General features: G+C 41.7%; 1 protein-coding gene across 5 annotated transcripts in view; it reads left to right on the top strand.

Annotated features, from left to right (window-relative positions):
• The first annotated feature begins 753 nt into the window (after positions 1 to 753).
• KITLG (KIT ligand) overlaps positions 754 to 13,824 on the top strand; it is a 99,166-nt gene continuing 86,095 nt past the window's right edge. For 2 of the 5 annotated variants that reach the window (XM_081483553.1, XM_081483550.1), the window contains exon 1: positions 1,005 to 1,266. In XM_081483553.1, the coding sequence (XP_081339679.1) occupies positions 1,252 to 1,266 (15 nt within the window). In that variant the 5' untranslated portion in view covers positions 1,005 to 1,251. Of the gene's footprint in view, positions 1,267 to 13,824 lie in introns of all 5 variants that reach the window. The other 3 variants (XM_081483551.1, XM_081483554.1, XM_081483555.1) reach the window with 3 other exon arrangements.

Below are 13,824 nucleotides of genomic sequence, written 5' to 3'. Positions count from 1 at the left end.
TAGTACATACTTTTTTCAAAGAATAAAATGCTTTTTAGTGGTCTGAAATTATAAGAACAAATATAATGGGGCTTTAGAGAATCAATAATTGTTCTAAATATTTTTAAAAGCTGTATAGCCAGGACTTTGGATTCAAGTTAAGTTCTGCCATTTACTAGCTGTGATTTGGGAAAGTTGACCTAAGACTGTCTCATCAACTATAAAATGGAAATAAAAATGACAAGACCTATATAATAGATCTGTGGAGAGGATCTAAGTGAGATAATCGCTGTAAAGTACTAACACTTTACAGGCACAGCGCCTGGCATGTAATTAAGTGCATCACACAGTGGTTTTAGCTATTATTGTTGTTGCTGCACTATCTGACTCCAAAACCTTCTCCAGCATCAGAAAGTACAGGTTTCAAAACTGCCTGATTCTATGGCCTGCCTGTTACCTACCGCTTCTCTTCCCATCTTAATTTCTAAAGCAGCAGCCGTAAATCACTCTGGAAACAGCATCTCCCTTAGCAACATTCAACTCTGAGTCAACAATCATTTCAATGATTAAATATCCATTCACTAAAGTAATTGTTTAAAAAAAATTGAAGTAGGACAATGGCCTAACTATATAGATCCTAAGTAAGCTTTAAACATTTTTTTCCCTAAAGCAGAACGAGGTGAATTCTTCGCTAGGCCCCCAGTGACCCCTCCCGCCCCGCCTCTGCAGTAGAGAAGGAACTGCCAGCCCTCGCCCAAGCTCAAGGTTTCTCGTGAGTCCCCCGGCCGTGCCAGGCTAAGAGGCAGATCAGAGACTCTCCGCGCCCGGCGCGCAGCGCGAGCGGCGGCTGCAGCGTGTTCACCTTCGTCCTAGGCGCCCCCGAGCCCGGGTGGCCCCCCAGCGCCGGAACGCGCTTCGCTCGATCTGTCTAACTTCTGGTGCTCCAGCCGCCTTCCAGGGTCTGCCCCCTTGCCCCCCGCCCCAGCCCAGGCTTGCTTCCCCGGGGCTCCGGAAGGGAAGGAGGCGTGTCCGGAGTAGGCGGGCGGGAGCCGTATAAAAGTGCTGGCGGCGCGCCGGCCTGGGCTTCGCTCACCGCCTCGCGCCGGGACAGGGATCGCCGCGCCAAGCACCGGCAGTGGAGAGGGCGTTGCGCTCGGGCTCAATGCGTGGACTATCTGCAGCCGCTGCTCATGCAGTATGCTGGAGCTCCAGAACAGCTAAACGGAGTTGCCACACCGCTGCTTGGGCTGGATCACAGCGCTGCCTTTCCTTATGAAGAAGACACAAGTAAGTAGGGCGCGCCCGGGAGCTCGCCAGCTCTCCAAGAAAAACCGTGCCCGGAGGCCGGCGCGTCCCGGCCCCAACTGCCCCGGCGTGCGGGGCTGTGCCTGCCGGACGAGCCTGGAGGTGCAGGGGTGGCGGGGGAGGCGCGCGAGCCGTAGTCGCCCGGCCCGGGTGAGCCTGGAGAGGGGGAGTGGGAGGGATGAGAGGGAGCGGGTGTCAAGTTTGGAGCCATAGCCCGTAAGTTGGGAGCTGTCAGTCGGGAGCCGCAATTCCTGTAAGACAGAAGGATCTGTTCTTTGGCCGGAGAGTTGAAGTTATTCCGGAAAGGCATGTCTTTGCACGGGAGACATTTTCCCGTGGATTTCGGGAAGATTACACAACAGTTCCCCACGCGCCACCCTCGATCACTCGCGTATTCAGATTTTTGTGTGGCTCCGGTGTGGGTGCCGGGCTCGTGCGGACTCCAGTGCGGCCGCGGGAACCGAGCCAACCCCGAGGTCCTTATTCGCCACGCTCAGCTGGGCGGAGAACCTGCCCCACTAGCCGGGGGAAACTTGGCTCCCGCGGCGTCTGCCAGGTTTGCGGCTCTAGGCGAGCTCTAGAGAGCGTAATACCTCCACATTGCACCCACTTTCTTCCATTACAGAAGAGAAAAAGTTGTATATGTGTGCGCGCGTGCGTGTTTTAATGGGCACTTCTGGTGGTAGTTATGGAGGTAATTCCCCGTGCTGCAAAATTTGCATTATACACAAGCACAGGGTAGAGCACCGTCTAGGGGTACAATTAGTTCCCCCCCCCCCTTCTTTCCTTGCAGCAGATATCTCTGCCTTGTCCTTGATAAATGGCCGGCGGGGCACTTCCATCCACAGTTCTTTTCGCCAGGTCTCGCCTCTTCTTACTTCTCCCCTTAGGAATTTTTCTGTGTTATCTGCTGCGGGTTGGGTAAGGCTGCCCTCTCACGCCCGAGGTTCTGTCGTAGATTGCAGTTCTTGAAACATGTGGAAGTGGCGGGTGAAAAGATTGTACACGTCTTCAGTTTAGAATGTGTTGAAAATGCTTTATTTAATGGCACACTCAGTGTCACATTTTCAATAGACGTCTAGATCTGGGGAGGGTACCAACGCATTCAGAAGGGAGTAGAAAGACCCGAGCCCATTACACTGTGTGGAAAAGGGCAGGGGTTTGGGACTTGGCCTGGCAGAAAGGTTTGTGTAGTCTCTAGGGCAGCTGCCCAAGGCGGAGCAGAGGAGCATCGTAGCACATGTTTCTCTCTTGCAAGCAGGTTAGTTTATAGGCAGAGCACCTGGGATCACCGCAGCGGGCTGTTGAAATGCAAATGTGGAAGACTGGCAACAGAAGTTTTAAAATAATTACTTGACTTATACATGCTTTCTGCTGTGTGAAATTAATAAGCATGGGCGAGGAACCAATTCTTTGTTACAGTAGCATCTGCTCACATGAATGGCAGTAGTGAGATCTGGGTGGAGAACCCCGCTACCTTCCAGTTCAGGAAAAGAGCCTAAACCTTCCTATTTAAACAAGATCTCTGGAGACAGATCAGGTTAATGACCAACAATCCAAAAGTGGGGGTGGGGTGTATGGGACGGTACTATCAAGTCAACTTAGACTCTGTAGGATTGATGATCCTTGCACCCTTGCCTGCTTTGCAAAACAAACTGTGAGCTCTGTAATCTCCTTTCTCACTTTGATTAAATGGCTGTGTAAATCGGATTACATGGAATAATTCCATTGAAAAGTAGAAAGAGGTTGAACTAGCCTGAAACTCCTTGGTGGTAGTGACTCAGTACTGCTGACCAGGGATGTTGGAGACAGGGAAAAGTATTTTAGAAATGTGACCTGCTCAGGCTGAGTAAAAGTGCAAGCCCTTTGGGGGAACTTGCTGATGCTGAAGGGCTGGAGGCAAAGGAGGGCAGTGCCTTTGGTGAATGAAGGCATTCATTGCCTGGGATCTAATGACCTTCAAGGTTTCCTTTAAGGATACTTCTAGCAATTCCACATTCTTGCCACTGAAGAAGGAGACCCTGGAAATAAATGAAATCAATGAAGTAATCAGTAGAAATGGAGGAGGGTGCGTAGGTCCTCATTCATATTGTTAGATTTTCTAATCCAGAAGTTACAAAGAAATTTCCTAGTGCAACTCTGTATGGAGGGAGAGTAGCATAAGGTAATCTGGCATTAAGAGATGAGATCAATTGTTCCAGTGAATTTAATGTTATACTCGAAAGGGTGGAATATCTATTAATATTCAGTGGTTGAAATAGTCATTTATAAAGATGGAATCAATTCCGAGTTCTGTTATAAAGCAAACAGTTGTGTACCCTTCCATTACCCAAGATATAAAATGAGAAATTCATAATAATATACTTGAATTATGCAGCTCTCCAAGAATCACAAAGACACCAGGCATTCTAGCCTTATAGTCAAGCTAAATAAATGTGGAAATTCCACCAACAACCACTTGGGGTGTGAAAAAACGATTCTTTCATTTATTTAGCACATGCGATGGACCAGCAGATGGGCAATAATTACACGGCAGGAGTCGTCAGGAGCAATTTGAACGGTTAAGTTTTTAATCACAAGTCTACAGAAATGAAAGTGTTTTGCATTTTTCAGATTTCTGTATGTATTTTATCCTTATTGTGTGGTTTTACGGTTTCTGAAGGAATTGTGTCTCTGGCTTAGAACATCTATGTTCAACGTACAATAACAATTGGACATCTTAATTTGCAAGACCAATTAGAAAAGTGCTATCAGATTAATAGGGCCGATGCCATGTTTATTGATGTTGTACTTACATTTTAGTTTTGAGATGGTTTGTGAGAGTTTTCACAACTGCTGTTGGGTTTAGAAATATGAAGATAGGAAAAATTCATCTGTCAAATGGTATAGAAAAGACCACTTTAGGCACACATTAGTTCTCAGAAGAAGCAAAAAGAATGATTATTAGCTTTTGTTTTTCCAAAGAAGATATCCCCCCCCCTTTTTTTGTAGAAAAATTTAACATTTATGAAAAGAGCATTTTTTAATCTTGTCCTTAGAAATCACTCCATTTGGAATGTGTGCTTTGAACAATCCTAATTTATGTAGCCTTTAATTGATACATTCTGCCAAAACTTTGAAACTCAAGTGCTAAATCGATTACGTTTAACATAAAACAAGGAAAATAACCATATGGAAATCTGAAGGCCTGAGCCAAACCAATTAAAATTGCCAAATTTTATTTATATCTAACTGCTGATTTAGCTATAGCAAATTGTGAGTAAGATTTATTCCATAATGATAGGTGATTGAAATCTTTCCATCACCATCAATAATGTTAAAAAGAGTAAATTCTTCCCCAAGTATCTAGTCTGAATATGAGAGGTTCTTGCACGGTCTGGCAAGCCCCACTCCATGCGCCCTTCCCCATCCATGTCCAGGGAGCACCTAGAAATAGTGAAGAGATCTTAAACTTTAGCTTTTCAAGACTGATTCTAATTCCTCTTTTACCACTGGTGAGAAAAATGACTTTAGGCACGTGGTTTAACATCTTGGGATTTCCATTTTGTAACCTGTACCATGATTATCAAATAGTTATAAAGATTTGTAAGGATTAAATGAGATTTTATGTATCCCAGCACAGTGGCTTGCTGTGGTTACACTCTTAATTTATTATCCCTAGAAGAACATTGCCTCCCGGCTCTCTTAAAAGCCAGAGATAAAACTAGCTTTTGCAGGTAAATGATGCTTAACCATCAAAGCATAGAGACCAGATTTTCATAATCTGGATCTGTGGATTCAACTTTATAGGCTGATATGTGTTTGTACTCATCAGATCAAGAATGTGTGAAAAGAAAGGCTATCCATGGCATGGGAGATGCCAAATTCTTAAAAATATTTTCTTTAAAAGTGAAAATAGAAAAAGGAAATATTATCACTATCTCTGATTCACTTTCATATTTCTGCACTCTTGCTTTCTGAGTCCCCCTAGTCTGAAATCTGAGGATTTATGTTATTTTGTTTTAGACTAAAGGGACTGGGGCAGCTTCTTGTCCTTGATGTTCCTGAACTTGCTCTTCTGAATGAGGACAAGCATTCATGTCTGCAGGGTTCTTTATTGTCTTTACCAGGCAACATGCGGTGACATTTTTTTTCTCCCATTATGCAATTTTGGGAGATTTTTTTTTCCTTGATTACCTTAACGTTCCCTTTCGTAAATTAGTGTAAGGCATTTGGATATAAATCTGTCAGGAATGATCTTTTATCTTTGTTTTCTAGTACATGAATCATGAGCAGCTGCAGGAGACTGTCTTTTCAGTGTTAGTCACCTGTGTAGTCAGAACAATTTAGAAAACAAATTGAAGTAACACCAGGATGCTTTTCTAATATATGCTCCTTTCAGGATTATTTTGTTTGGACTTTGTCTCATAGAAACCATAGATGCAGTGATATGCTTTTGCCTTTTCACTTAATTATGGGCATGCTTAAACTGTTTACTGGGAGTGGGAGAGAATTGTCATTATCTATCTCTACCTATTTCCTTCTGTCCAGAAAAATGGAGGTGATGGGGGGAATGTGATTTTCTTATAATTAGTCTCAGGGACCTTTTTCTAAAATCACAATGTGTGTCAGGAAGGACAGGAAGATTGTCCCTTATATAACTCTCTTTGTCTTTTGACTGCATTTTCCTATTTTTCTAGGTTGCTGCATTGACTTGGTTATTAGGGGATGGAGTTCTTTTTTAGCACAGATACTATGTTATATGACTTTGGGAAGGTATTTGAATCTCTCTGGACCTCAGTTTCCTCTACTGTAAAATGAAAAAGTAGGACTAGGTGAGACTAGGTGATTTCTCAGTGTCTACACTTCTAAAATTCTCTATTTCTAAGGTTCTGGTAAAATAGATGTTTGAATCAGTTGGCGTTTAAGCTTCCATTGGTTCTGAGGTTCATGTAGTCCTTGCTTTGGTGTGAATAGAAATCATAACCATTGTCTTATATATGGTTATGGAATATAACCATATAACTTATATATATATGGAAAATAAATCCAGTGGGTCAAAATGAAGGAGATTTCACTTTAGACTGCTCTACTTTTAGCCTTTTCACCTACTAGATATTTTTCTATAAAGAATGGTGTTTACACTTCCTGTTTTGGCAGTATCCCTCATTAAAGGAGATCTTTACTTTCTCTCTTCCAATCTTTAAATTCTCTTAAGTGAAGAAGAATCTTAAGGCAAAGTCAGCCAGCCAGAGAGGTCCTCTTACATAACTAATGTATGCCTGCCTCCCCATGTTAGCTTGTCATTTCTGCCCCTGCAGTTTCTAATATCTGTGTGCCTGGAGTAGAAATGGAGAGAAGTTGATCCTATATAGAAAGAGCTTTCGTGGAGGGTATCAGAGGTATGGGTCCTGCACTTGGCTCAGGCTCCAGGGCCAGTCACTGAGTCTCTGTAGTCTTGGGCGAGTCACTGAGTCTTAGTCCTGTCATGCCCTAGAGTTAATCCTGAGCAAAGAATGAAGAGGAGGGGTCTGCAGCTGGAGACGTGGAGGCTGAGAAAGGAGGGAGCAGCTCTTCTGCCTCCGGGAGAGACCGTTCCTGAGGATGGCTTGTTGCCATCTGAGTCTCTCTGTGTCCTGGCTTTTTGCAGGTCTAGGATCGCTCTGGAACACCTCTTACTCACCACTTTTCCTTAGCTTCTCTTGCTGACTGACAGAGCTGGAACCTGGGACTAGCCTGGTAGCCAGTAGCTGGTTTTCCTTGGCAGCCAGAAGCCACTTTTCTCATGATTGACATGAGAATATTCAAAGATCAACTGGACCCCCCTCTTCCAGGCAAAAGACTACAAATTCTGCAGAAAATAGAACTGTGACAGTGACAACAATGTACCATTTGCACTAAGCATCAGCAAAATCTAGCGAGCTTCCTACTAAAACCATGTTGAGAATTGAGGCAGTGATCCAGATATTTTACAAAGCAGCAGTGGCTATCTTTCTGTTATCTGGATGCAAGAATTCAGCACTTGACTTTGCAGGTGTAAGCTGTTGCCTTGGGGCTTGGAGTGCAGCTGATTAGAATGTAGTCTCTAAGGGGGGCAGTTAGGGTGCCTTTTCTGTGTTCCTGGCACACAGACAGCAGCTGAGAAATCTGACAGTTGCCTTGCAAATAATGCCGTTGCTCTCCAGGGTGACCACGCAAAAGGGCATACAAGACGAGAGCAAGAGCAAAGCTCCGTCACTGCTCACTTGAAAAAGCAAGCCCCAGCCTCTTTCACCTTTGCAGAAAGGGTGTCCCTGCTGTCTCATGTACCCTGACTGTACACTGTGCCACCACTGGAGACCGAGGAAGAAAGAGCACAACCCGGAGGAGCCCTTGTTTGTCTTATATACACGTACTCTGTTGCCCTTTCAGGAGCAGAAGTTCATCTTTTGTTTAAAAGCCCTGTGGATGCTTAGCACTTTTGCCTCTTTGTCGCCTTGACGTGAAATCTCTGAAGCCAAGGACCTTTCCTTTTAAGTGTCTTTACCAAAGTCCAGGACTGAATTACATCTGGTAATTGGCCTGTTTCGTCTAAATGCCAGTGTTTGAGTGGTAGTAAACCAAGTTGCCTCTAAAAATTACAGCTTGATGGTGGTAATCTATTGTCACGGACTCTGTTGTGCTGAGTTTTCTACTGTTTACTTGGGGTCCCTTTCTGAAGCCTTCCTAGATGCCTAATGAAAACACGCATCTCTTGATTTCCCAGAAAAGTGTTGCAGAGAAAGTAGGTTGTGTTATAAAGGCCTTGCCCCTCTCCTGGAATGTGTTGTCCTTATAAGAAAGAAAAGAAAGATAGCGCTAAGTCATGTCCGACTCTTGCGATCCCATGAACTGTGGCTTGCCATGCTCCTCTGTCCGTGGGATTCTCCAGGCAAGAATATTGGAGTGGGGGGGCTTATAGATGGCTGTTAAAATTGACATTCAATGCAGAACTTTTAGATGGGAGGAGGGAGGAAGGGTAGAGATGTTTCATGTAAGATGGTTTCTAATGTGATCTAGAAAACCCAAGGATTGCAAAACAAACCCTAGCAGTTGCACATCATTATTTATGGTTCTGTGTAAACCTACAGTTTAACACTTCTGAAATAGTCATTGCATTAGGAATTTTCATTTTTGATGACTGACTAAAACCTCTGTGATTGCTTTAGCTTGGATCTCTGGCAATTTTAGAAAGCTGCTGCCTTCAGCCAGCCCTCCTCAGAGATCTCTGATGTGTTCTGTTAGGCAGAGAATGAACTCAGGTCATTCTACTGCTTATTAGATATATTATCACACTACAGGAACTGGCTCTGTGCTTTCTGCCTCCAGATGGTCCAAAGTGGGTGCTAAAATGCAGGGATAGTAAAGAAGTTAGAAAACATTTATGAAGAATCCAAAAGAAGTTATTAGCATAATGTTTTTAATACTGGATGAAATTAATTCTATGTAGAAAAGCATAGCACTACAAAGTAGGGTTTATATAATCCTTCCATTGTTATGCAACAAATTGTAACAATATTGTTTTTGTTTTTTCTAATTCTTAATCCCTGCCCAGGAAAGTATTTTAAAACTTTAGGACACATTTGTTTATAATGTGCTGTAGCCATAATGGTACTCTATGTCTTAACAGTACTAGGAAATAGTAAACTATAAAATATAGCCCTCCATTTGAAACTCAGATCTTTTATATTCTTAAACATTTCCATAGACTTTTAACCCCCAAGTTGATTTGACCATTTATTGTTTGCATTTCTGTATAAATGTCACACATAAATGATTTGGCTTGAAGGAATGATATTTACTACAGTTTGTGTCAAGCATTTGACATTTAAATGTGTAGCCATTTTAAATAGCCTTCATGGTTATTTTGTAAAATCAGATCACCCCGATAATAAAATTATGCCAAAATAGCATTTAGTAGAAAACCATTCCAAGATGAATGAATTCAAAGACCTTTTCTTCTTAAGTCCCATTTCACAGATGAGGAAACCAAGATAAAGTCTTTTCCTTGTTAACTCAAAGTGTTTTATGTCATGATTAACACCCAAAGATTCAGTTGGCACTACAACAGTCCATTAGTGCAGCTTATTCAGAACCTCAAAGATACACATTGTGCTCATAGGAACATTGAGAGGGTGGGATGTTCTGAGAGAATAGCATTGAAACATGTATATTATCATATGTGAAACAGAATGCCATTCCAGGTTTGATGCATGAGACAAAGGCTCAGGGCTGGGGCAATGGGATGACCCAGAGGGATGGGATGGAGAGGGAGGTGGGAGGGGGGTTCAGGATGGAAAACACATGTAAACCCATGGCTGACTCATGTCAATGTATGGCAAAAACCACTACAATATTGTAAAGTAATTAGCCCCCAACTAAAATAAATAAATTAATTAAAAAATGCAATCAGATATTAAAAATAGCTGCCTATAATAGAATTTGGCAACAAAAATTTTGTGATTTCAGTGGATTTAGCAGAGTGGTTCATACTAGAGGCTCAATGAAAATAAATGGAATGTTGTGGAATGAATAAATGCCTGATATCAGGTTAAGTGCCAATAACCTGTTTTAGAAGCCTTTTTCTTTCTTTCTTTCTTTTTTTAACAGAAGGCAAATTTTAACTACTGTCCTGGCTGTGTCATACACAGAAATGTCTGGTTAATGATTGGAAAGGCTACTTTGGTCCCCATTTACAGCTTTAATTTTCAGTGAATATGCACTGTTTACCAAGCAAAACTGGTGGGCATGTGAGAGTACAGAAAACACTAGACTGAAGCAAACATAGTATTGGTTCTGCCACTTACTAGCCATATGCTCTTCAGTAAGTATTTCTCTCTGAGCTTTACTTTCCCAGTCTCTAAAATGGGTGCAGAAATAACTACCTGTGGGTAGTATTGATGTCGTGACTAAGTGAGATAGACTGTGTAAGGGCACAGGGACTTGCTCCTAGTAAATAACCAGTTCCTTCTCAGCAAGAAGAGTGAATCACAGAACCTTTCAGCATATCCACATACTGAAAGACATAAATGCATTATTCACATTTCCTGACTTTGGGTATAGGGCTTGCATGAATAAGTGAATTAAAATAATAGAGCTTAGGATAGTTGGGGAATTTGGGATTGATATGTACACACTGCTATTTTTAAAATGGATAACCAACAAGGACCTACTGTATAGCACAGGGAACTCTACTTACTTAATTTAATGTAACAACCTAAATGGGTAAAGAATTGAAAAAGAATAGATACATGTGTATGTATAACTGAATCACTTTGTACACCTGAAACTAAGATAACATTGTTAATCAACTATTACTCCAACATAAAAGTTAAAAAAAAATAGAGCTTTATACCTTAACTGCCTTCTTGATACACAATCTACCTTCTTTAGCACTTCTAGCAGATTAAGCAGAATTTTCCTCCAATTTTACATCCTCTACCTCCTTTCTCCCCTTGCTAGGATGGTGACAGGTATACAAAATGGGCCGAAAGACAAGCTGCTTAAGAAAGGAAGAATAAGGAAATAAAAAGACTAGTTAATAAGTTAATATCCATTGATTACTCACCACACCTGAGGCACCAGGCCACAAATTGCACAGGAATTTCTCATTTGATTCTAGCCAAAAAAAAAAAAAATCTTATGAAGCATATATCATTATTTATATCATTTGTTCAACAAATAAGGAAACTAAAGTTCAGAGAGATTAAGAACACTTGCCCAAGATTATAAGTGGGGAAAAATTCATGTAAGTGGAAGAGTTTGGATTTGAAGCCAAGCCTGTTTAATTCTAAAAACTAGATTCCACTGAACCACGTCAATGGAATGCACATATGTTTAAATATACATGTAATCTGTAAGGCTTGAGACTTTAAAAAAAAAAAATGTGTGTGTGAAGATGATGGTTTTTTAATCTTATAAGGGGAAGGCTGAGCAGGCAAAGCAGAGCTCCTGGGGTGAGTGAAGGGTTGCTTCTGACTCAGCTCCCAGGACCACCCAGGAGTGTAAATGGTCTGGGAGCCCAGGGTTGGTCCTCAGTCTCCTCAGCCATCAGATGCTTGCCTCTGCTGACCCATTGTGAGGGAGGCCCCTTGTTAACTGGAAAAATGCCATTTTATTTTATGGAATTAAGAATCCCTGCCAAATTCTTGGTGTCTGTCAAATAAAATAGTACTTTTGTTGGCAGAGGGGAAAGTTGTTAAATATTTGAAAATTGTTGCAAAATAACTTCTTGGGAGAATAAAGCTGTTTCAAGGATTACTTTAATCAATTTGTTCTGTATTTTCATGCTGTTTCTGAAGACAATTTTCAGTGACTGTGATCATTTTTGGAAAACTACTGAATGATGTCTTTATGCTTATGTCTAGTTGCTAAAGCTATCAGCTGTTAAAGTTGTGACCTTTGCTTTGTAATTCCCTATCAGTCCAATTACATGAATAGTAAAAATTCATTTTCTGCATTGATGTTATGATTTTTTGCAACAAATGGCTGTTGGAGCATCCTTGGTGGCAGCATCACTTTGTAACTTATCAGTTTAGTGGAAATGAAAGTGTTCTTTAAAAGATCTTGGAATCATTTGAACACAGGTGAAAGAAACAGCAGAACAGAGGTGTGATGAGCTAAACAGAACTAAACAGACAGCAGTTAGATGGCCTGCTTTGGTTGGCTTATCCTCTGAGCCTCGGTTTCCCCATCTGCCAAAAGGGAGAGAAGTACATTTCTCAAAGGTGGTTGTGAAAATTACGTGAAATAATCCACAAAAAGTCCTCAGTCCAGTGTCAGGCACCTAGTGAATCCTAAGTAAATATTCAGAGTAATCATTAGCATTAAACAAATGGTAAACTTACATTTCTATTAAACAGATGGTTTCCCTGGTGGCTCAGTGGTAAAGAATATGCCTGCCAATGCAGGATATGTATGTTCGATCCCTGGGTCAGGAAGATCCCCTGGAGAAGGGAATGGTAACCCACTCCAGTATTCTTGCCTGGGAAATCCCATGGACAGAGGAGCCTGGCGGGCTACAGTCCATGGGGTTGCAAAGAGTTGGACATGACTTAGTGACTAAACCACCACCACAACCAAGCTTATCAATGCAATGAAGCCTTATGTTTTAAAGTGACTTTCATTGCAAAATCTCCATTGTCAGAATGAAACAGAAAGTTGAAGCAATTTATCCAAATAACTCAGGCCTGAAATTCACATTAGTTCTAAATAATTGTTTTCATTCCCTACTCTAACCAAAAAACTGAAAAAGAGCTAAATGTGTGTAGTTATAACTTCAAGATAGTTTACCTAGAGCAAAGTTGCTTCTTTCTATCGTGTGCCCAAGGTCACAGTGCTAATACATGGTGGAGCTGGCCTAGGAACCAGATCCTGCATTCCTCAGCCCTATGCTCTACCTGGAATTGAGGGTACAGACCATGAGTCCTTCCCCTGAATTGGTGAGTGATCTCCTTTCCCTCTCTGGGAGGAGCAGTTGTTTTCTGCATCAACAGAAATATAGCCACTTATTGAGGGAGAAAGGAAAGAGCGTGACTTTTGTGTCAAAAGCACCTAGGTTTTACCTCTAGCTCTTGATTCTAGCTTTCAAAGGGATCTTAGGCAAATTATTTAACTTGGCTTGCCGTCATGGGGTTGCACAGAGTCGGACACGACTGAAGCGACTTAGCAGCAGCAGCAGCCTTCTCTTAAACTGAATTGCCTCTCTTGTAAAGTGGAATAATACTTTGCAGCTTTTTAACCTTAAAATAGTGTCGTATATCTGCTTTGTGATTGTCACTCACAGAATTGTACTATTATAAAAAAAGTGCTTTTCGGACTGAACACATGTTTTCCCGCTATACTCTTAACCACTAAATTGTGATTGTGTAAGTGTTTGATTCATTGGCCTCATTAGACAATCAAAGCATGGACTTTGGAGTTAGAATGAGGCTTAAGTCCTTAGTCTTGTTATTCACCAAGACCCACTTTCTTTCTCTGGGCCTCAGTGTTCCTATCTGTATAATGGAGTGGTAAGGGTAATAATATATAGTTGGAAGAATACAAAGATTACATGAGATAATGTATGGAAATTGGCTGACCCAGAACTGATGTTCAATGAGTGGTATCTCTAATCTTTAGGGACTGGGATACGCCAGCAAACAGATCCATATGGATCAGTCTGCTCTGTCTCTTGCTCCACTTGTGTGATAGCTATAATTATTTAAACCTGTTGTCACTGAAAAGCAGAAAAACAGAGACAGATTATGGGAAATGGGATTGTGTAACCGTGAACTGAGACTAGTGAGGGTCTGTATGTGGATCAACCTTCTGCTTTGAAACCAAGGATGCTGACGCATGTCTTGACTACATCACCAGTTGTTGTGTGAGACAGAGATAATTAATAGAGCAGTGCTCCTCACACTGCGGTGTTCCTTTCAGAGGCCTACAGTCATGAGTAATGAATAAGTCCAACTTTCTAAATAATGAAAGTTTTGAGTTTATTAATGTCTCCCAAAATGAGCCTCACACTGCTTCATACAGTATGTATTCATAGTTTTGGAG

This window comes from Giraffa tippelskirchi, chromosome 4, assembly GCF_054371585.1.
Source record: "Giraffa tippelskirchi isolate mGirTip1 chromosome 4, T2T-mGirTip1v1.2.pri, whole genome shotgun sequence".
NCBI lineage: Eukaryota > Metazoa > Chordata > Mammalia > Artiodactyla > Giraffidae > Giraffa > Giraffa tippelskirchi.
This window is presented reverse-complemented; position numbering and strand designations above follow the sequence as displayed.